Source organism: Barbatula barbatula, assembly GCF_947034865.1.
Source record: "Barbatula barbatula genome assembly, chromosome: 19".
In the NCBI taxonomy this organism is placed as follows: domain Eukaryota; kingdom Metazoa; phylum Chordata; class Actinopteri; order Cypriniformes; family Nemacheilidae; genus Barbatula; species Barbatula barbatula.
Window position 1 is genome coordinate 20,499,616 of NC_136782.1, and position 22,759 is coordinate 20,522,374.

Sequence of the window (22,759 nt, forward strand, 5' to 3'; positions counted from 1 at the left end):
CTCCCTACGGCTCTGTTTGACCTTCAGAATTTGCTGGTAAGCGTCCCCATCTCCTTCACCCTTTTCCATCATCTGATGGGTCAAAGTTAAAAGTTCACTGTCTCACATGTTCGTGACAAGAGGAAATACAAAGACAGTTCAGACGGATGAAAATAAAACTGCAGTCTGATCTGTTTTTCATCTGGTCTTTAAACATGTGTTTTCATGCACATATTGTATCAAGGATCATATCAAATTGTTGTTGATTCTTTTATAATTTAAATTACTGTAGTCTGCTGTATAATGAGGAACATGAGTTACTGTTTTATTGAATTAACCACATATTTTATTTGTGAGTTCTCAAAAGTGGGTGAAGATCACTTTAACTTGCTGTGCGTGTGTTTAATGTGTCATTCAATGTTCATTTGATGAGAATATTATGTTCAGTTCAGATATATTAAGTTTAATAGAAAAATAAAAATGTAGAACATATGTAGAAGTTTAATAGAAAAGAATGACCATAAACCAGCTGATATAAACTCCTTTTTCATCGTAGACAACAGATTTAACAGTTATTTCTTAGTTCTTTCTAGCTTTTACATTTTCTGCACATGCACTTTTTACAAGGTTATTTTAACAGAAGTGGTTTAACATTGGGAATAAAAAATTCCATTATTGCACGTACACTGTAAAAAAAGTCAGAAAAAGTTTTTTACAGCCTGCTAACGGCAACCGATCACAAGCAACAAATGTGGTCTGAACCTCAAACTATTTTGTCAAAACATCAAATTTCAAGCTTACCTAAAGAACAACAGAACCAAATATTTTTAGTTGGCCGAGCAAATATATGGTGTATAAATAAACAAATGTATCTACAATATTTTCTGCCTCAAACAGGCCATAACTTTGATCAAGTATCTGTTAGTGTTTTAGCTGTAGTGGAATGCACTTACACCTACACATTGAACAAACAAACCTCAACCATGGTGACATTCAAAAACCATCATTCATTGAAAATACTCTAAACACATAACTAACAGTACAACAATATTTAAGAATAAATTACGCCAGCAAGAACTAAAACACTAACCTTTAAAAGAAAAACAAACAAGAAACACAGAATTGAACATGCTGCAATGCATCTTGGGAACTTTCAAACTCTTGCAATAGTGTATGTTCGGAATACTCCATTTTGTAAGTTGGCAAGCTTTCTGACGCATTTTGGCCAAAAACTTGAGAATCTGAGTCCGGTCAACTAAAACATCTTAGTTAGAAGTTAGTTTGAAACGTGGTTAGGCTCATTTTGTTCAGTATAAGCAAAAAAATAATTTAACTAAACATTCTATATTCAAGTTACTTATTTATCTTTGTAGAGAAAACACTTTGCAAGTTGGATTTTTAATCCTTCAATTCAATACGCTTACAGTCACGTGGAAAGGAAGGGACACCCTATTGAATTGAACAGTTCTCTGGGACGACAACAAAAAAAATCAAATGGTCCATGACAGGCCTTAAGATAAGGAAATCAGAACTTCAGATGAACAACAACACGTGTAGTCAGTGCTAGTTCCTTTGTTTTTGAAGAATCATCTGATAACTGCAAGTGGTTCTATCCATTCCGTCCATCATTTCAGTGTGGTCAAAACAAAAGTGAACGCAAAAAGATTTCACATGTACTTATGCTTATCCCATGAAACTTCCTGGTTTGTTTTGACAATCAAACACATTTCTCAATACTTCCGCAATGTTTTTAACACGACAAAGCCTTTACTGTGCAGCTGACACTGACCTGACCCTGCCAGTGAAAGTATAAAAGCAATACATCTGTGAAGAGAGCCGCACATCATCTCTGAATCTGAACTTACAATTTCCGGACAACAGATATCACGGTACTAATGATTATTTTGATCATTTTAAATGAAGTGATACCAGAGTATCGAAAATATCATGAACTATATATAATTGTAATTCAGTACAAAACAGACAATGAAAAGTCTGTGTAACTGTGTTGTTTTGTGTCCGTTTAGATTGTGAATCGGAGTGGACTTCTGCTGGTCTTTCTGGTTCCTTGTTTGACTCAAAGAGTGGACGAGACAGTGGACATGAATACTCTCCCTCGCATCATAAACTTCTTTGAGCTGAAGTGAGTATGCGATGAGAACAGAGGGAGCAAAGAATTGCACAATTATTCATGAATAGAAACGTGATTAAAACGCACGTTATAAAGAACAGTACACCCGAAATGAAACATGGTTTCAAATGTGTACACTGGAAAAAAGAAAGTGTATGGAGAGCAGCTTCATTTTATATTGATTTTGATTTGATGATGGTTTGTGTTAAAACCAATGGAAATGTATGCCTAATGTTTTCCAGCTATAAGAGAGTTGATGCCGATGGACACCCCCGTCAGTACGCGGCAGCCATCAACGTACCAAAGGCTCAATGTCAAGCCGGCTTTATTCTTTCACCGAACAACTTTCTAACTGAAGAAGATGCACGAATTGTGAAAACTGCTATTGCCAATGAGTCCAGCGCAATATAAACAGGGTCAACATCTTATAGCGGCAGGACTCAGAAATATGACAAAGTACAATATACATTCCAAATTTCTTTTACTGAACCCTCCTGACATCTCACTCATGAGAAACCTGTTAAACAGGAACAATCAAAACTGCAGTATATTCTACACATTTAACTCTCCGTGTTTTGGCACGTGTCTGGGTGGGAAAGGCAAACACAACATACTGAAAGTTCTTGATGACTGGAGCGGAAGCAGGGGAATTAAAGCTTTCGTTTTCAAGGATTTCTGGAAGTTTGACACACAAAAAGATGTTCAGAGCAAATTTAAGCTCATCGCGTCTCGTGTGCCTCTCTATCGTTGTGTGAGCGAGACCGAGTGCTATGCTTGTGACGGGGTAAGGAGAATCCCCCATTGATGGGAACTGTCTCCCACCGCCTCGCCACCAGTCCCAAGACATGACAGTGAGCTCTAGTTTATTTGCTAGTTAAAACGAAAAGTGCTGATGGGGGAAATGTGTTTGTGCTTAGATTCTCAAATGATTGTGGCTAGCTCGAAGAAACAAAATCATTTTCATCGTGATTAAATCTCTATTCGGAGATTAGAAAAAGCGCCCTTAACAAACAAATCTCCCAAACTCACATCTTCTTGAAATCACTTTGTACTGAGGAAGTTTTGCATCATCCAATGTACCTGAAATTAAAAATAATCATATGAATTAAGTTTTTTTGTGAATTAATGTTGGTTGTTATGAACTGCCTAGTTATTACTTGAGGGTTAATAATGGGTCATCGCTGAATATTCACCAACCAGCATAATATGCCATTTTGCACCTGAATAAATGTGTTTTAGAACAAGGTTTTTTTTCAATATTAAAGGTAAAATTGTTTAGTATTAAAACAAGCCCACATTCTTCAACAACACGCATAGCCCATCAAAAATAAGGAAATCTTCCTGCTTGAAAGAAATATGTCGATGTCGCCAGACAGATCTTCTCAGTGCTCTACTGTAACAAAGTTCTGTTTTTTCAGTATTATTACTGCAAAATGAACAAATCCTGACTGTAGAACCTTCAGTAAGTCGCTATAGATCTGCAAACAGTCATACATTTCAGTGGCGGTTTTACAATAATTTACATTAAAACATTTACAGTTTTTCCTGTGAATCCTTTTACAGCAATTTTGAGCATGATCTTAGGTTGAAAATTGAAAATTATTAAATAAAATATTTCCTCATGAAATTTTGATGTTCTTCATCGCCTGGCAACATATTATTGATATCGTCAAATGTGTGTGTTGGACATTCAGGCTCTTGCCCGCATTATAAACAATTAAGTATGTTTAATAACGTTACAATAAGAACAGATAGAGAGTGAATAATGTACGAGTATCAGTCAGTTAGTCATTAACAGAAATGTGATTTGGTCTGTAAAGGAAACAGTTCACCCAAAAACCGTCTCATTTTTCCCAGCCTGATATTCCTGCTTTTGTGAAGAAAAGAAACAATGTAAAGAATGTAGAGAACGTTTCTTTAGAAAACAAACGTGTTTAGAGATGAAAATATGTGAGAGAGCAAAACATTTAAAATGTACTTTTTGTGTGACCTAAACAGTACTTCTGTTTTGTCCTATTTAATGTTTTCCAGCAATAAGCGAGTTGACAGTGATGGGCGCCCGGTCACTCTGTGACAGCCATTCAAGTACCAATGAATCAAAATAACAGATTTTTTGTGAAGTAATGTTCATTGTTCTGTCTAATTATTACTTTAAGGTTAAACGTGGACCTTGATTAGTAAACGCTCCACGGGGTCGTATTTGGGGAACGTTTTAAACGGCCAATGCGGTCGTATGAGTTTGAGGACTTGTTGGTAGATATATATGTATATAATAAATGGGATATACACCAACATGCACGCGTCATTCTGTATTTTAGAACAAAGGATTTTAAATTAATGTAAGTAGAAATACTATCACAAGCAAAAATAACCTTTTTAGTTTTTCCCATATATTTCAATGTATGTATTTTCTGTAGGGTATTGGTAAGAGCATTGCGTTAACAACGCAAGGTTATGTGTTGGATCCCAGGGGATTGCAGACACCTATGTATAAATGTATAGCATAATGCAATATAATTCGCTTTGGATAAAAGCGTCTGCCAAATGCATAAATCTAAACGTAATTTAAAGCCACTCAAATATGAGGAAAACTTCCTGCTTATGACAAAAATATGTGCTATATTATTACGACACAGGCCCATCCCTTTCACCGACAGAATAAATACAGACACCTCCTGACTATCAACATTACTAGATCTGTGAAGAGAGACGCAAGTCATCTCTGAACACACAGTTTCAGGACGATAGATACAATGGTAAGTCACATTCAAGAATATTTACTCATGACGATTATTGTTGTGGTGTGTATGTGTACAAGTTATGTTGTGTTTCTGCAGAAGTTCACTATATCTCTGAGTGGTCTTCTGCTGATCTTTCTGCTTCCTCATTATACACAAAGTTTGGAGAATGAAGCCGTGGACATTCAAACTCTCACCAAGATTATAAACTTCTTTGAGCAGAAGTAAGTGTGCAATGAAATAAACAAACAGAAATCAGTCAATGAGTCGCTTTTAAGTGTCTGCTAAAGTTTGCTTAATGTTTTCCAGTTATAAGAGAGTTGATGCTAAGGGACGCCCCAGTCAGTACGCGATAGCCATCAACGTACCAAAGGCTCAATGTCAAGCCGACTTTAATCAGGGAGACTTCCTGACTGAGGAAAATGCAAATAATGTGAAAAATGCTTTTGGTTATGTGAACAACCCATGTTACCAGGGCGAACAGCTTATAGCAGCCGGAACTATAAGAGAAAAAAACTACAATGTTCATTCTGAGTATCTGTTATTGTACCCTCCTGACAACTCACTCATGACAAACCTCTTAAACAGAAACAATCAAGGCTGCAGTATTTTCTACACCTTTAACTCTCCGTGTCTCGGCACGTGTCTCGATGAGAAAGGCCCATACAATATTCTGGGAGCTCTTGACAACTGGAGCAGACACGGTGGAATTAAAGCTTTTGTTTTCAGGCAGTTCTGGAGGTATGACACAAGATCAGATCTTAGGACCAAATTTAAGCTCATCGCGTCCCGCGTGCCTCTCTATCGTTGTGTGAGCAACACTGTGTGCTACGCTTGTAAAGGAGAAGGGAACACCCCCATTGATGAGAACTGTCTCCCACCAGAAACAAACCAAGAATTATAGTTCAAATATCCATAAGATAAAAGTGGTAATGGGGGAAGCCATGCACTTTTTTAAAATTATTATTGTACCTTTATTGAATTTCTGAGCAGACAAGTGTTTTTATAACAAAGCATAATCAATAAAAATGAACTGTGCATGACTTCAAATATCTAGTATGTGAAAGCAAAAAGCACACGATTGTTCACATTTAGTTTTTAATGAAGCACCTGTTAAGAAAATTCTCATTTATGGCTACATTACGGTTTGGCAACAGAACACCGTTGGTCCCCATTCACTTGCATTGGTTCTGAAGTCAATGGGATCAACATTTTTCAAAATATCTTCTTTTGTGTTCTGCAGAAGAAAGAAAGTGGAATAAAAAACTGTTTTCACACTCTTCTTTTTTTCCCCTCAACAGACAAATAATTATTTAAAGGTTAATATCAGCCGAATCAAACCTTGTTTACGTTGTATACATCAATCTATATGACATGTCATTCTGTATCTTATTAAATTAAATCTCAACGCTCATTCAATCACAGCGGTGATAAAGCAACAAGCCCCGTGAAGCAGCGGGTTACAATGCATTTTATAACAGCTAAGGGTGTTTCGCGTCGTGCCTAAAACCCCATTAGATGTTTTAAAATGCACTTGTAACCCACAGCTTCGCAGTTCTTATTGCTTTTATTAAAGGGTTATTCCATATACGTAGCAAGGTTTTATCAAATTAAGTAAATAAAGTGATATTTAGGCTATGTAATGCGGTCAGCAGTTATAAATCAGGGTATTTTATAACAGCCAAGAACTCGTCTCAACCAATCAGAATCAAGCACCAGAACTGACCCTTTCATAAAATATAAATAACTACTATGACAAGCAAAGCACTTTTTTTTACAGACATGACAGACACCTTCTGCGTAAATGCAGAATGGTCGTTTTGCATGACAAAACATATGATGTACAGCTGACACGTCTACTGTACCTAACCGTTCCAGACTTTCAACATTACTATAGGTCTGTGAGGAGAGTCGCACATCTTCAGTTTCAGGACAACAGTTAACATGGTAAGTCCAGATTTAGAATGACTAACTAAGAAGTTCTGTTAAATAACTGAATCAAATAGAAAACAAGTGTAGAAATGTGTGTGTTGTGTGTCTGTAGAAGCTTACTGTGTATCTGAGGGGTCTTCTGATGATTTTTCTGCTTCCTGGTTGGACACTAAGTTTGGGAGAATACGTGGACATTGATACTCTCGCCCGCATTATAAACTTCATTGAGCAGAAGTGAGTATACATTGAGGAAAATAACTTGGCAATGGAAACGAAATGAAGTCAATATTGTAAAAGAATAAGGTCATTAACGGAAAAAGGATTTAACCATTATGATTTAACCATCACCCTACAGTAAACAGGTTAGGAAACGAAACTTAAAATTCTGCCCTCATTGAAAAGAGTCATCATATTGTTCCAAGCCTGATTTTCCTGCTTCTGTGAAACACAAAACAGAAGCAATGTAAAGAATTGTTTTCCCGTAAAAAGAAAGTGCATTGAGACCAGTGCCTGACAAGCCGTGATTTTTATTCTATAGAAATGATGCTTTTTACTATAAATATTACTACTTTGTTACTACTCTGTGCTTGGACCACTACTGGCTTCCCTAGGATAGGTCATTCAGAAACATGTTTTTTCCCATCACTGCTATGTACACGAACCTTTCATTTCAACCAGACGATTAAAGACACATGGCTTTCATCAACACCAAATAATACAAACAATTTCGTCTGCTCAATGACTTAATGTTTCTGAAAACCCCCCACTGTTTTTTCATAAAAAAATAAAATATATAGCATATATATATATATATATATATATATATATATATATATATATATATATATATATATATATATATAGTTTTCAAATGGTTTGAGGGTAAGCAAATATTGAAATGATTGATTTTCCCAAACTATACAAACTCTAAACTGCACTCTAAACTGTGTCTGATCCTGTTTTCCAGCTATAAGAGACTTGGTGTTGATGGACACCCCCGTCAGTATGCCACAGCCATCAATGTACCAAAGTCTCAATGTCTGAAGGGTTTTTATCCTTCACGGAAAAACTTTCTGACACAGGAAAATGCAAATAATGTGAAAAATGTTATTGGTGATGAGACCAACTCGCTTTACGAGGGTAAACAGCTCATAGCGGCAGGAACTAAACGGAGGGTAAAAGCAAACTATTATACTCATTCTGAGTATCTCTTACTTAAGCCTGCTAACAACTCACCCATGAAAAAACTGTTGGACACAAACAATCAAAACTGCAGTATTTTCTACACCTTTAACTCTCCGTGTTTTGGCTCGTGTCTCAATGAGAAAGGCAAATACAACATAGTGGACGCTCTTGATAACTGGAGCAAACGCAGGGGAATTAAAGCGTTTGTTTTCAGGGAGTTTTGGATGCATGACTCAAATAAAGATCTTAAGAGCAAATTTAAGCTCATTGCATTTCGTGTGCCTCTATATCGTTGTGAGAAAAAAACATGCTATGCTTGTAAAGGAGAAGGAAACACCCCTATTGATGAGAACTGTCTCCCACCAAAAACAAAGCCATATAACATATTCACGAGAAATGAGTTTTAGTGAATTTTCCATTAAAATAAAAGTGGTGATTTCAAAATACACTGATTCAATGATTAAATCACTCTGAACTACACACTTTGTATGATTAAATGGCAGTGTACATTTTTTTGTGAATAAACGTTCATTGTTATCTTCAGTGACTTTTTCTATTAACATTACATTAAGAAAACCGGTTTCTTTATCACTACATTTTCTAAATATTTAGGAAAACATAAGCAATGCTGATCCAACGCTCAGTGCACAACACTTCACGACTGTTTGAACAAAATACAACCAAAAGAACATTTATAACAAATACTGTTTAAGATTTTATTTTATGTAAGTTCAAAAGGTAATAATATAATATGAATAAGAACAAAACCGGAAGTGCTTCTGGACCATCTTGCTAAGTGGTCCATAAGGTAATATCCGATTTTGTCAGTTTTTTCAATGGCAGCCAAGTTAACTCATATCAGGCAAAAAACTAAGAAGATATTGAATAAAATTAGTTTTTATTAACCACAGTGAACAAATTTCTAAGCAGACACAGATATCACAGGTTATATTTCAACAAAGCATAAATTGAAGAGAAAATATACTGGGCCTGGCCCTGAAATGGAGACAAATATCTCTAACACGGAAACACAACAAGCAACGGAAGACTAAACAAGATTTAAATTCTACGCTTTATTTCTGTTATGGAAATTCTCATTTATTGCAACATTATTTTATGCACTAGTGGTTGGTTGATTTGATATCAAAGTGTTTGAAAAACATATGAACAATATAATAAAGCGATGTTTGGTTACTGAGAGCAAGGATTATCTATTCCAGTAGGTAAAGGCCTTTCAATATCACTTTGATGTGTTTGTCCCCTGTGACCCGGAAATCGATTCAGGACGGTCCAACATTGAAAAGTCCATTCTGGAGCTGGTTGCAACAAGGAATACCTGTAAGGCTGATACTGTCCTGGGAACTTGTTAAGTTTGGACTATTAATTCAGGATAAAAAGGTGTCTTTTGTAATTAACATTATGTTGCTTCTGTTGAAATTTGATATACACAAATGTATATTTGTTATTGGCTTTCAAGGAGGAATTCAGAGCATATTTAAAGATGAAAAAACTAAAGCAGTTTATTTGTCCTTATTGAAAGATTTAGGTTTTATAATTTGATTAACGTCCCACTCCCCTACTTTGTATATTTTATTGTTTGTTTATTTTTATTTATTTTTTACACCGTCTTCATTGTAGGCCTACTTACTGATGGGAATGATATGAATACTGTGTTGTAATATTTGTAAGAAAGCTCAGGTTGTTTGTGAATTTTAAACTATGAATGAATTTTTATTGTCAATGCTCTATAATATGTTAATAAAAAATTAAAAAATTAAAAATCATCGAAAAGTTCACAAGGTGTTTCGAGTCCGACACTGACGTCATCACGCAACGGAGTTGGTTAACGGAGATCGTCTCATTCTCGTGCAAAGACGAAGGGAATAACAAGTAAACGACACAAACACACATCAGTAACTCATGGTTTTAAATGACTGCGATTTTTTGTAATTAAATCAGAATCAGAAACACATTTATTTATTTATTTTTTATTAACAACAAAAAATATTCTTTACAAACATTCGTGTATGAAATGAAATTCAACAGATATATATATATATAACAAAGATTTGCAAATTAGGGGGCTATTGTTAATATACATGAAGATATTAAAGCATTTACAAATATTCAATGTTTTAATTGCTTTTTGCTTCCTAGAAAATCGGAGTCAATCAATATAAAGCTCAGTTTCTTTCCTGAATGAAGTAAAAAAAATATATTTGTGAACATAAAATTTTGCCATTACATTTTTTTAATTATGCTTGATTCTACTGTCCTCCCACAGACCGAATAAAATATGTTCCCAAAACAACATAAATTGGTCATCAATGTTTCTTGTGCACATACATTTTGCCAAAATGGTCTTACAAATGTGCAGTGCCAGAATAAGTGAACCACAGTTTCAGGGCAACTGTCACAAAATGTGCAATTAACATCAATATCACTTTTAAACTTTATAAAGTCATGTTTTACAGGTTTTATTCTATGTATTAATTTGTTTGTAATTAAATAGTGATTAGGTATAAGCCAAACCTTTTTCCACACAATATCTTCTGCAAAACGATTCCAATATGAGTAAATATAAGGCAAAAGCACAGAACTCTCTTATAGATCTGATCTTTGCGTTAAGGGAAAAACAGATATTGCTTACATAAGTACATACAATAATAAGTGGGGACAATTGTTGAGTACTAATTCTTTTCTGATGTCTAAACAGCAGATTTCAGGAGAAATTGCACCAAAAACTTTTGCATATTCCCCTGGTGTGACAGGATTCTTATAATGCGCCAAAAACTCATTGTAAATGAAAACAAGACCATTTGAGTTAAATAGCTGATCCACCGATATGATGCCGTTATCAATCCAGAAACACGATTATCTAAACACGACGGACGTGAATCGTGACGTGTAGCTGTGGGCGGAGTCAAACTCAAGAAACGAAACGAAACTGAAGTCAAACGCTTCTTCCTGGACAATAAAAAACGCATTAATGTGGATATTTCGATGAGTATTCCCTCGAGGGATTAGAGGACGTGTGAGTAATGTACCTCACAGTATAAACATCTTTCAATTGTTTTAAAGCCCTGATGCTTTACTATTTTGGTATATTCAGACTCTGTTTTCAGAAAAATGTGACTGGCACATCGTTTTCGCACATTTTATTTACGTATATTATAGGGTCTATATGAAATAAATGTTTACATCCAGCTAGCTTACTGTCACATAGAGTTTTTGTAAAATTCCATCATGTACACTTGGTTAAATATTTACCTTTATGCTGTATATTAACAAGCTATTAATCTTATTTAACCCTTTGGTGGGGTGACTCGCTTTGTGTTGTATTTTTTGCAATGCACTAACCCAAAATCGAAGTATGATATGAGCATTCTGTAAACGTATCTTTGTTTATCAGAGGAGCGCCATGAACACAAAGGGGTCCGTTGTGACCCCCAATATCGAAGACTCCCATTCAGAGATGATGCACTCCATACAAGATACAAAAACTGACCCCGTGTCATCAGAGAACACAACTGATCACAATGAACATAATGATCCAGGCTCCAAGACGTGAGTAGTTTGCCTATTGCCTTTTTGTGACGTGGAACACCGGATTTAACGCTCAATGATTTTTGTTTTCTAAAGTTTAATTCAGTCAATGCGAACGGACGCTCCTGGACCCAGCTGTGTGTCCATGAAGAGCACGTTCTCGTTGGATGCTCCACCAAACCTCCAGGATAAAGATATAAACACTACGCACAGGTGACAATTTTCTGGCAAAAGAGCACACATCCTTTTACTTTTTGGGTCTATCATAAACTAGCAAAGACTTTCTAGCATGTTTGTTTGAAAGGTTGGGCCACCTTTACGTTTCACTGAAAAAAACAACAACATTAAAGTTGTATTTAGTCTTGTAGGATTAGCAGACAATCCTAAATTGTTATATACAGTCTCAAACTGCTATCTTTAGGAATATATTATCTCACAAAGACAAGTTTCTGATTATTGATGCCATTGTAAAAACACCCAAGGTTGACTACTTTATTCTGCCTATCGTGTGATCACAATAAATTGGAAGCAGATGAGGGTGGAACGATAATAAAACATATTTTTCTAAGCCATAAATCCACTTGTTGATTTCTTTAGGTTTAAATCCTTAAGAGGTGAAATGATTTGTACATTTGAATGCCCTTTTATACTGTATGTATATGTTTAAGATTAAATAATGGCTCTGCCATTTGTGCACATAAACACTGCTCAAAAAAATGAATGGGGACACCTGATCATCACAGCATCTCAGTTAACCTTCAGAAATATCGTTCAACCCGGTATGGTGCCAAAAAATGACTCCCTAACGTCAGGTGTTAGGATCAGATGTGGGGGACGGGTTAGGATTAGCTAATCCCCCAGCCAATTCAATGAGGCGAGTCTTAACCTTGCTGGGTAGTATAAGTAAGGAAGTATAAGTGATTGTGAACCCTTTTTACTTCTTTTGGTGCAAATAAAAGTGACAACAGGTACACTGGAGAGCTAACAGCAAGGGTGGTCTGGGGAGGAAGTGCTTTGAAGTACTGGGATGAAATCCTCAGATCTATTGTCAGATCTTATGCTGGTGCACTGGAGAGCCTTCCTGGTGCATGATAATGCCCTACCTCATGTGGCCAGAGTCTGTAGGCAGTTTCTGGAGGCATTGATGATATTGACTGGCCCTCATGTTCCCCAGACCTCAATTCAATTGAGAACCTCTGGGATCTCATGTATCCAAAGCCGTCAAGTAGCACCATAGACTGTCCAGGAGCTCACATATGCTTTGATCCAGGTCTGGGAGGAGATCCCACAGGACACCATGTGACATCTCATCAGGAGAATGCCCAGACATTGTTGGGGGTTCATACGGGCATGTAGGCCAATGCACATTACTGACTAACATTATGAGTTACTGTGATGAAATTCAAACAAGTTGTTCAGTATTTCCAGATTTTACTGTAATTCCTTGAATGATTTTGGCTTTCATTGACCATTGTCACATTATTTTATTAATTATTCATGTTATACATTATGCAACGTATATGCAGTAAGTGAAGAGTTTTAACCCTTTGTATTTCGTTCATTGTGATCTAATAAAGTGTGATTTAGGTGTTCCCCTACTTCTTTTGAGCAGTGTATTATAACCTCACCCCAGGCAAAAGCAACACTGTTGTGAGCTTGTTGCAACAGTTTTTTCAATGTAGCATAAACCAGTACAGTTGTGTTGACTCTGTTTTACTGTGTTTACCTCTCTGATCTCAGTTCAGACCTGCGGGAGGGGAAAAGTTCACTCTCACCAGTTCCTAGCTGTTTATCCATGAAGAGTAACCGGTCTATGAAGCTCCCGTATACATTTGGGAATGAACATCCACCAGAACCAGTGTAAGAGCCATTGAACATGTTTCAGATGAGATGAGTTTTGGGTAACTGCTGCACCTTATTTGGATCAATTTATAATTTCAATGTACAAACAATTTATATTGATTTTTTTAATACTGTTGATGTGAAAAGTTTGACCACTAGGTGCTGCTGTCACTATAGATGTCTGTATTTGCTGATTGGGAAGCTCATGAGAACATAAAACTCAGTCTAAAGCTTTACAGTGAGATCCATTCAGAGCAGCTAAATCACACTTGCTCATTAATTTAAAATTATCCTTTATATTTTACAGGTTAGACCAACTAGAGGCTGGAGATGAGGACACCGACATTCTACAGGGGCAAATGTGTGAAAGGGGCAAATTTGAGGTCTTCAAATCAAATCTGAGAAAGAAGTTTGAGTGTTTGTGTGAGGGAATATCACATGAGAGAAACCCAACACTGCTGAATGAGATCTACACTGAGCTCTACATCACAGAGAGTGAAAGTGGAGAGATCAGTAATAAGCATGAGGTGAGACAGATTGAGACACAATCCAGGAGAACAGCAACAGAGGACACACCTATCAGATGCCATGACATCTTTAAAGCTTCACCTGCACAAGACAAACCCATCAGAAGTGTGCTGACAAAGGGAGTCGCTGGCATTGGAAAAACAGTCTCCGTGCAGAAGTTCATTCTGGACTGGGCTGAAGGGAAAGAGAATCAGGACGTCCACCTCATATTTCCACTTCCTTTCAGAGAACTGAATCTGATGAAAGACAAACAACTCAGTCTTCTGGAGCTTCTTCATCTGTTCTTCCCAGAGACACAAGAAATGGAAATCTCCAGCGGTGAATATAAAGTGTTGTTCATCTTTGATGGTTTGGATGAGTGTCGTGTGTCTCTGGACTTTCACAGCAGCGTGAGGTTGTGTGATGTCAGTGAATCGGCCTCAGTGGACGTGATGCTGACAAACCTCATGAAGGGGAATCTGCTTCCCTCCGCTCTCATCTGGATCACCTCCAGACCAGCAGCAGCTGATCTCATCCCCTCTGAGTGTGTTGATCGAGTCACAGAGGTACGAGGCTTCACTGACAAACAGAAGGAGGAATACTTCAGCAAGAGAATCAGTGATGAGAGTCTGAACAACAGAATCATCTCACACCTGAAGTCATCCAGGAGCCTCTACATCATGTGTCACATCCCAGTGTTCTGCTGGATTTCAGCCACTGTTCTAGAGAGAATGTTGAGTGAAGCAGAGAGTGAAGGAGAGATCCCCAAGACTCTCACTCAGATGTACACACACTTCCTGATCATTCAGACAAACATCAAACATCAGAAGGACTATGAGAAGAATGATGAAGACATGATCTTCAAACTGGGCAAACTGGCTTTTGAGCAGCTTGTGAAAGGGAATCTGATCTTCTATGATGAGGACCTGAGAGAGTGTGGCATTGATGTAGCAGAAGCATCAGTGTACTCAGGACTGTGCACTCAGATCTTCAGAGAGGAGTTTGGCTTGTATCAGGGGAAAGTTTACTGCTTTGTTCATCTGACCATACAAGAACATCTAGCAGCTCTTTATGTGCACACATCGTTCAGTCGTGGAGATACGGGCATACTTAATCTCTGGAAAACATCCAAGATTGCAACCTGCTTCAAATGTTCCACCATTTCCGAGTTACACAAGACGGGTGTGGACAAGATGTTGCAAAGCAAGAATGGGAATTTCGATCTTTTCCTCCGCTTCCTCTTGGGTCTCTCACTTGATTCAAACCAGGCTCTTCTGCATCACATACTACCACAGACATCACCTGTTCCTAACGATAGAGTGACTGAAACCACAGGGTATTTAAAGATGCAAATCAGGAGGAATCTCACCTCAGAAAAATATATCAGCCTGTTTCACTGCCTTAATGAACTCAATGACTTTTCTTTAGTAGAGGAAATACAAAGTTTCCAAAAAAGCAGAAAACTCGCGAAAACCAAGCTGTCTGCTTTGCAGTGGGCGGCTCTTGTGTTTGTCCTTCTTTCGTCTGAAAACAAATTGGATGTGTTTGACCTCAGGAAATACAGTCAGAACGATGCAGATGAATGTCTGGAGAAGATGTTACCTGTTGTCATGGAAGCCAAAGCAGCCGAGTAAGTAGATATGTAAATACTATAACATACACCAAACAAAACATCTGTATTTAGCTCAGCAAATAGGTAAGAGCCTCCAATTGGATTGGAGGTCTAGGTCCCAAAGAATGAAGTCACCTGACTACCTGAATATACTGAATGACCAGGTTATTCCATCAATGGGTTCTTTCTTCCCGGATGGCACGGGCATTTGACAATGCTAGGATTCGTCGGGTTCAAATTTTGAAAGAGTGGTTCAGGGAGCATAAGACATAATTTATCTGAGTCCAGACCTTAACCGCATTGAGAATCTTTGGGATGTGCCGGAGAAGACTTTGCGCAGCGGTCCGACTCTCCCATGATCAATACAAGATCTTGGTGAAAAATTAATGCAACTCTGGACGGGATAAAAATGACATTCTGGACATTGCAGAAGCTTATTGAAACAATGCCAAAGCGAATGCGTGACGTATTCAAAGCTAAAGGCGTGTGTGACTTTTCTTTTTGGACGGGTAGTGTAATTTGGGCATTTTATTTGTCAATTATCCGTTTTCAGTACTGACTCAGCTTTAGGTGAAAGTGTCCCCCGGAATTCACTTTGTTGTCTTTCTTCAGACTCCGACACTGCAATCTCCGCTCCAGAGGTTTTCAGGCACTGAGGTCAGCGCTCGGCTCAAAGTCCTCCTCTCTCAAACAGCTGAAACTCAGTGGAAATTCACTCCGTGGTCCTGGTATGAAGATTCTGTCTGAAGGGCTGCAGACGTTGCACTGTAAACTTGAGACACTAGAGTAAGATCGATTGTTTCAATCATTGTTTGTGTATATATATTTGGTTTATATGGTTCATTAGATTTATTGGTGTGACGTTATTAATACAGTTCTATCTTTTTCAAACACAGATTATCCGAGTGTGGTATAACTGCTGAGGATTGTACATCTTTATCAGCATCTCTTGACTTAAATCCTTCCCATCTGATGGAGCTGGACCTCACCTTCAATCCTGCCGGAGATGCAGGAGTGAAAACATTATTACAAATACTGAAGAACCCAAACTGTGCACTACAGAAATTAATGTTTGTACCCATCTCTCATATTAGCTTCGGTGATCTGTTTTAAAACATTTAAATATTAAAGACAGGCTGAGGTTTTTTTTCACAGACTCGTGAGATGTGGTCTCACAGGAGAGAGCTGTAAATCTTTGGCCGGAGCTCTGAGCAGAAACTCCTCTCTCGTGGATCTGGACTTGAGTAAAAATCACTTGATGGATTCAGGCTTGAGGTTTCTATGTGATGGACTGAAGAATCCTTTTTGTAAATTGAAAACTCTAAGGTACTTATTCAATACAGTTCTTTATTTTTACAATATTTTAAAGACTCGGCCATCGGGTGACCTGGTCCATTTAAAATACATAAATAATGACGGTTCATTTTTTTAGGTGTTAAATCTGTTCATTTCAATGCACTTTTAAAGGGGTTGAAAAGCATGGTCAGGTTTTAACATGTGACTTATTTGGCTCTCTGTCTCCCCCGGTCTGCAGTTTAGAGGACTGTGGTCTCACAGAACACGGCTGTGGGGGTCTGTGTTCAGCTCTGAGATCAAACTCTCTTCATCTGACTGAACTCCGTCTGAACAGAAACAAGATACAAAACTCAGGAGTGAAGATCATCTCTAATTTATTGAAGGAAAAACAGTGTAAACTAGAGAAACTGAGGTGAGTGAACAAGATAAACAGAAATATATTTGTTGTGTTTTATTGAGAGATGATAAACCCTTTTAACCCGTACTGCTTTTAGAGCTACGCTTTATGGTGAGAGCTTTTCCAAGTTGTAATGCATGTTATCTTTAATGCCCACTTTCTCTTGACATTACATTATGGTTATTTATGACTCACTACATTAATTTTAAGATTAAATAAAACATTGGTTTTCTCAACTACAAGAAAATCGACATGCTTTCTCTGCAGGTTGTCATACTGTGATGTCACAGAAGCGGGCGGTGCTGATGTGGCTTTAGCTCTCAGATTGAACCCCACCCACCTCAGAGAACTGGACTTTTCTGGGAACAAAATGGGTTCAGCGAAGAAGCTGCTTACTGCCCTACAAGAGCATTCAGATTATAAACTGGAAAAACTTAAGATTGATTGATAAATGAAGAGTCAACATGGAGCTGTGTTTAATTTCAAAGAAATAAAAAATAACTACACCATGGTCTGTTTGAATACTTAATTCAGACTGGCTGTAAGGTGGGCATTAAAACCATTTAAACCGGTAGTTCCAGTCCAGTCAACATTTAAATGAACTGATGAAAATAGCTGTCATTTTTACCTGTCATGATCAAAAATGACAACGTAAACATCAATAAGCTTTAACTTGAAAAACGACCATATAAGCGGGATAATCCACGGCTAGCTGTGCAATTAATGATTTGAATTCACTTTGTGGAGGCTTCGCGTCGAGTGGTTTAGCATTATATGATGCTTCTGCAAGACAGTTTTCATGAGTTTATGTGCCCACATACTCTTGGCAAATAGTTTTGGTTTGCTGTCCGTTACGGCCTCACAATGAGACCCATTACTACATCATCACATTTGGATGAATATTCAGCAAGGTATGGACATTTGCCTTCGAGAATATCTTTTAAAATCTTTCACAACTTTCACAATTTGACTTGTCGCAACTTGTCATAAACAGCTTCATTACAAAAGAGACCGAAGAGGAAGATTAAAGATTATCTACAGTAAGAATCAGATAGTCATGCAAGTTCAACTGTAATGGAAAGCTTTCTTGAAATGGGTAAATGTGTTAGCATCTCAGCTTGGATGAAAAAGCATCACCTCCTGCTGAACCCGGCCAAAACAGAACTACTCGTGTTCACGGCACACAATCTCACCATCTAACTTGGAAATTCCACAATCACTCCCTCTGAATCAGCCAGGAATCTCGGAGTCATATTTGATGGACAGCTGTCGATATGCTTTATTCAACATTCGAAAGGTTAGACCCCATCTCACGAAGCATGCGGCACAACTCCTTGTCCAGGACCTGGTGATCTCAAGGTTGGACTACTGCACTGCTCTCCTTGCTGGTCTTCCTGCAATGGCTATCAAACCACTTCAGCTGGTTCAAAACGCAGCAGCACGTCTCATCTTCCAACAGCCCAAAAGGGCTCATGTGACACCGCTTTTCATCTCTCTCCACTGACTACCGGTTGAAGCCCGTATCAGATTCAAGTCACTGATGTTTGCCCACAGCACTATCACTGGATCGCCACTGGCATACTTTCACACCCCACTACAGTCAAACACCCCATCAAGAACCCTGCGTTCAGCAAACGAGCGCCATGTTGTTATGCATTCTCATAAGGGCAGTAAACAGCTTTCCCGCTCATTCTCCTTCACTGGTGGAACATTCTTCCTAACTCGGTCCGGTCAACCAAATCTCTCACAACCTTCAAAAAACTACTTAAAACACACCTCTTCTGCCAATACTTCTGTGAAAAAAAAGTACACTAACCCTCTCTCTTCTCTCACCTGTTAGTGGTCTAGCTTTTGTTGAAACTAGTAACTTTGTATTTCAAAGTTTTGTATTATTTGTATTTGCACTTTTTCTACTTTTGCATATCCCTTATTGCTCCCTGAATTCTTTGTAAGTTGCTTTGGAAAAAAAAGTCTGCTAAATGACTAACATGTAAATGTAAACATACTGTTAATTATATATATATACATAAATGTTTGGATTGTCGCTTTGGAAAAAAGTATCTGTCAGTCAAATATATAATATAATCATTTTAAAATAACCGTTTTAATGTTGTTTATTTATTTTGAAAGTGTATGACAATACATAAGTGCACAAGACTGCCAGAAGTCTGAAAAAATGCCAGTGCTTGTAGACACCACGGTTTGGAGCAGTATAGACCTATTCAGCCTGCCGCCATGTTGATTTCAAAAGAAGGCTGAGGGATAAAAGTCCAGTGCGCTGCCTTTTACATCACATTGATTTGTGCCGGGATGCTGATCGTTCCCCCATCAAAACACAAAAATACATAATTTCACCAATTTCCACAATACGACAGAGAACTAAAGAAAACATGGATTAATTCAGTTAGATGGGTCTCTAGCACCTAGAAGTAGGTTCTTCCCCAGCATAGGATGTCACATTTCAATCATTCGTGTTCTTTTTCAGTCATCTTCTATTCTTGATCTAAGACAGCTAAAAGAAAGTTGAAAATAAAACCGAATGTCAATATTCTGTTGCCATAAACGTAGCAGCAACCGTTCAGTGTTAAACTGCATTCCAACTAAACAGAATACAGATGTGAGAAGGGGTTTGATGCTTGTGAAAGACAAAACAAAATATTTCCCATTGTTAAGCGCTGTCTCACAAACTGATGTTTCTTTCTTTTTCATGCTTTAAAGCAATAGATGTTTCCTTTTATTCTTACAAAACTTTTATTATTGTGCAAGCAACTTTATAATTGCTCAAGGAAAAATACAATTTCCACATAGTTCACTAACAATCGTTGCACTTTTTTTGCCCTTTGCCATTATCTTAAAACGCATCTGTTGTTGATGAAACCATACGGACTATAAGTCAGTGTTTTATTTGCTTTTTATATGAAACAAAATAAAGAAAAATCTAAATGTACTTGGTCCAAAGATCTTCTATGGCTTCATGCAGGAATGCAGCGCTCAACATGGCCGCCCTAACGAAGCTTTGCGCAGTAAGCAAAATGAAAAATGATGTGTTTAAGGGCAATTTGATCATAGGAAACAAACGTTATGGTTTACATCATTTCCAAATGTTGTTTTTAAATATGTCATTTAGTTTGAATTTTAGCCATCGATGGTAGAAATACCAGTATTCCATTTCATGTCTAGTTTGAATAACTGGCCAGAGGCGTGTTGAAAAGATGACCGAGTGGCACAACTTCACTAAACAGACTTTTTTGGTGTTTTGGGGTTGCATCAACAGTGTTCAGCAAATAAATCCAGGAAGAAGGCTGATCAAAACCAGTATAAATACTTCACGTTCAATACACTTCACAATACTTCACTTCATCTCTGCCTCTGAGGAGATTCACACACAAGTCTTACCCAGACACCATGGTAAGTCACAAATTTAACAGAACATACATTATTAAGTTTTAGCACTTTTAGAAGCACTTTTTGGATGTTTTGTGATTAATTAATAAGAACCTTTTGTTGCTCTGTTTTGTTGAATCGCATCAATCCTGACCTGCACACAACACATGCAGTGCTTTGTTCCTCAGGTTTATGTGTGTTTGTGTTTTGTGATTCTAGTTCCCAGTATCTGTGAGTGGCGTCCTGTTGCTCTTTCTGATTCATCACTCGACACTGAACAGTGTGAATGGAGAGAACATCGACCAGAATACTCTTGCTCGTATTATCACCTTCTTTGAGCAGAAGTGAGTTTTGGTGTTACACAGCACATCAGTTTGCATTGATCAAAAACAAAAGAAGTCAAATATCAGTGATTTGTTAACGTACTCCTTTTTGCTCTTAAAACTGTTATTTATGTCTTTCAGCTATAAGAAGGTTAATCAACAAAGACAGGAACTTCAATATGCTGTAGCCATCAACGTACCGAAGGATCAGTGTGAATATGGATTCTATCCTTCACTGGGCAACTTTCTAAAGAATGAGAATCCTGCATGTGTAAAATGTGACATTGCTAAAAATGAATACCCTGTTTATCCAGGCACAGAACTCATAGCAGCAGGAGTGAAGAAAATTAGTAAAACAAACTTCATTCACGCTGAGCGTCTCCTGCTTAACCCTATGACTGAAGGACAAGTAACACCCATGCAAGACCTTCTGAATAGAAGAAGAGACAGCTGCACTATTCTCTACAGCTTTAACTCTCCATGTTCTAAAACTTGCCTTAATGAGAAAGACCCAAATAACATCCTTACTGGCATTGAAGGGTGGAGTGCACATAGAAGCATTAAAGCGCTTGTCTTTAAACAAATCTTCGTAGGTGAAGGATCGGAAGATATTTTAAGAGATGCACTGCAGAGGATTGCAGACCATGTTCCTCTATATCGGTGTAAGAATAACAATGAGTGTTTCTCCTGTGGTGGGGGAAATAATGTTCCCATTGATGAGCGATGTCTTACAAACTAAAAGATATGAACTCATTGCGCATTGCTTTATTTTTGTCTTACTTTGCCCACTTTAATGTTTGCAAAAAATGCTATATTTTAAGACTTACAATATGCTTGCTTGGTGCTTTAACAACTGTGTTATCAAAACAAATGTAATAAATAATTTTGGCAAACTTTGAGCTTCTGTGTGAAGACGTGATGACTACAATCCAAAATTCATGAACACGCACATTTTTCATGTTATAAATCAAGACAATGCAAAGACTCCCACTGTTTTCACTCTAACTCACCATAAACCTTATTTACTTGTATGCCTATAAACATTACTACATGAGGACATCACAGATGCTTTAGCATTTAGTAAACATGTCTTTGATTATCAGAGGATTACATGAATACAAAAATAGTCGTTTCCTTACGATAATAGTTCTGCAATCTTCAGTGTTTATTAAATCCATCATATACGCAAAGTCTTTTCTTATTCCTTGAATGCTAAACTGAATGCTATCTGTGTTTTTAGGCATGCTAAGTTGAATGCACATTAGACTAAACATCATACATTATGTTTGCATCTCAAAAATCTTACCATTTATTGAATTTATTGTTTAACGGTTGGCTTTGTCATGTTTGCCTTCCCACATCATTCTCATATACCATCCCAGCCCATTTATATTCATTATAACATACATTTCAAAACGCATGTCTTCTGTAAAATCTTTAACTACACAAATAATAAACATTTATAGAACAAAAGTTCTTTCCGTAAGAAGTTTCGTTCATTAAAACAGGAACGTCATTCTTCACAGCGGTGCCATAGATTTATTTATTTATTTCACAATGAAATGTTTAGTACTGGGGTTCTCAACCTTTTTACTATATACAGGCCCCCATTGTATTTAAAAATACTCCAAGGTCCCTCCCACCTACAAAATTTCTACATGATAAAATATTTACAGCTTAATATTACAGCTTATGTTTATTCAACACAGAAATGGCCAAATCCTAAAATATTTCTACATTAAAAAAAAGTGTCATCTTGAGCAGTATATTGGATTTGGTTCAGCGCTTAATTAGCAATGCAAAGGTCATTATTTGTATTAAATGTACTTTGAAAGTTGCTTTTAATCTCTGCCAAATGAATAAATAAGCTTGTTTAAGGCTGTAACT

General features: G+C 37.3%; 1 protein-coding gene and 1 long non-coding RNA gene across 2 annotated transcripts; both read left to right on the plus strand.

Moving 5' to 3' along the window:
• The first annotated feature begins 10,884 nt into the window (after nucleotides 1–10,884).
• Nucleotides 10,885–19,257, plus strand: LOC306908585 (NACHT, LRR and PYD domains-containing protein 3-like). Its single transcript, XM_079481601.1, has 10 exons — nucleotides 10,885–10,999; nucleotides 11,378–11,532; nucleotides 11,608–11,724; nucleotides 13,252–13,371; nucleotides 13,661–15,490; nucleotides 16,085–16,258; nucleotides 16,369–16,542; nucleotides 16,628–16,798; nucleotides 17,007–17,180; nucleotides 17,433–19,257. The coding sequence occupies exons 2-10, from the start codon at nucleotides 11,387–11,389 to the stop codon at nucleotides 17,611–17,613; spliced, it is 3,087 nt and encodes a 1,028-aa protein (XP_079337727.1). The 5' UTR covers nucleotides 10,885–10,999; nucleotides 11,378–11,386; the 3' UTR covers nucleotides 17,614–19,257.
• Nucleotides 19,258–20,470: 1,213 nt separating this feature from the next.
• On the plus strand, nucleotides 20,471–21,770 carry LOC306908600. Its single transcript, XR_013788025.1, has 3 exons — nucleotides 20,471–20,573; nucleotides 20,769–20,893; nucleotides 21,014–21,770. It is a non-coding gene; the product is annotated as an uncharacterized lncRNA (long non-coding RNA).
• Nucleotides 21,771–22,759: the final 989 nt, after the last annotated feature.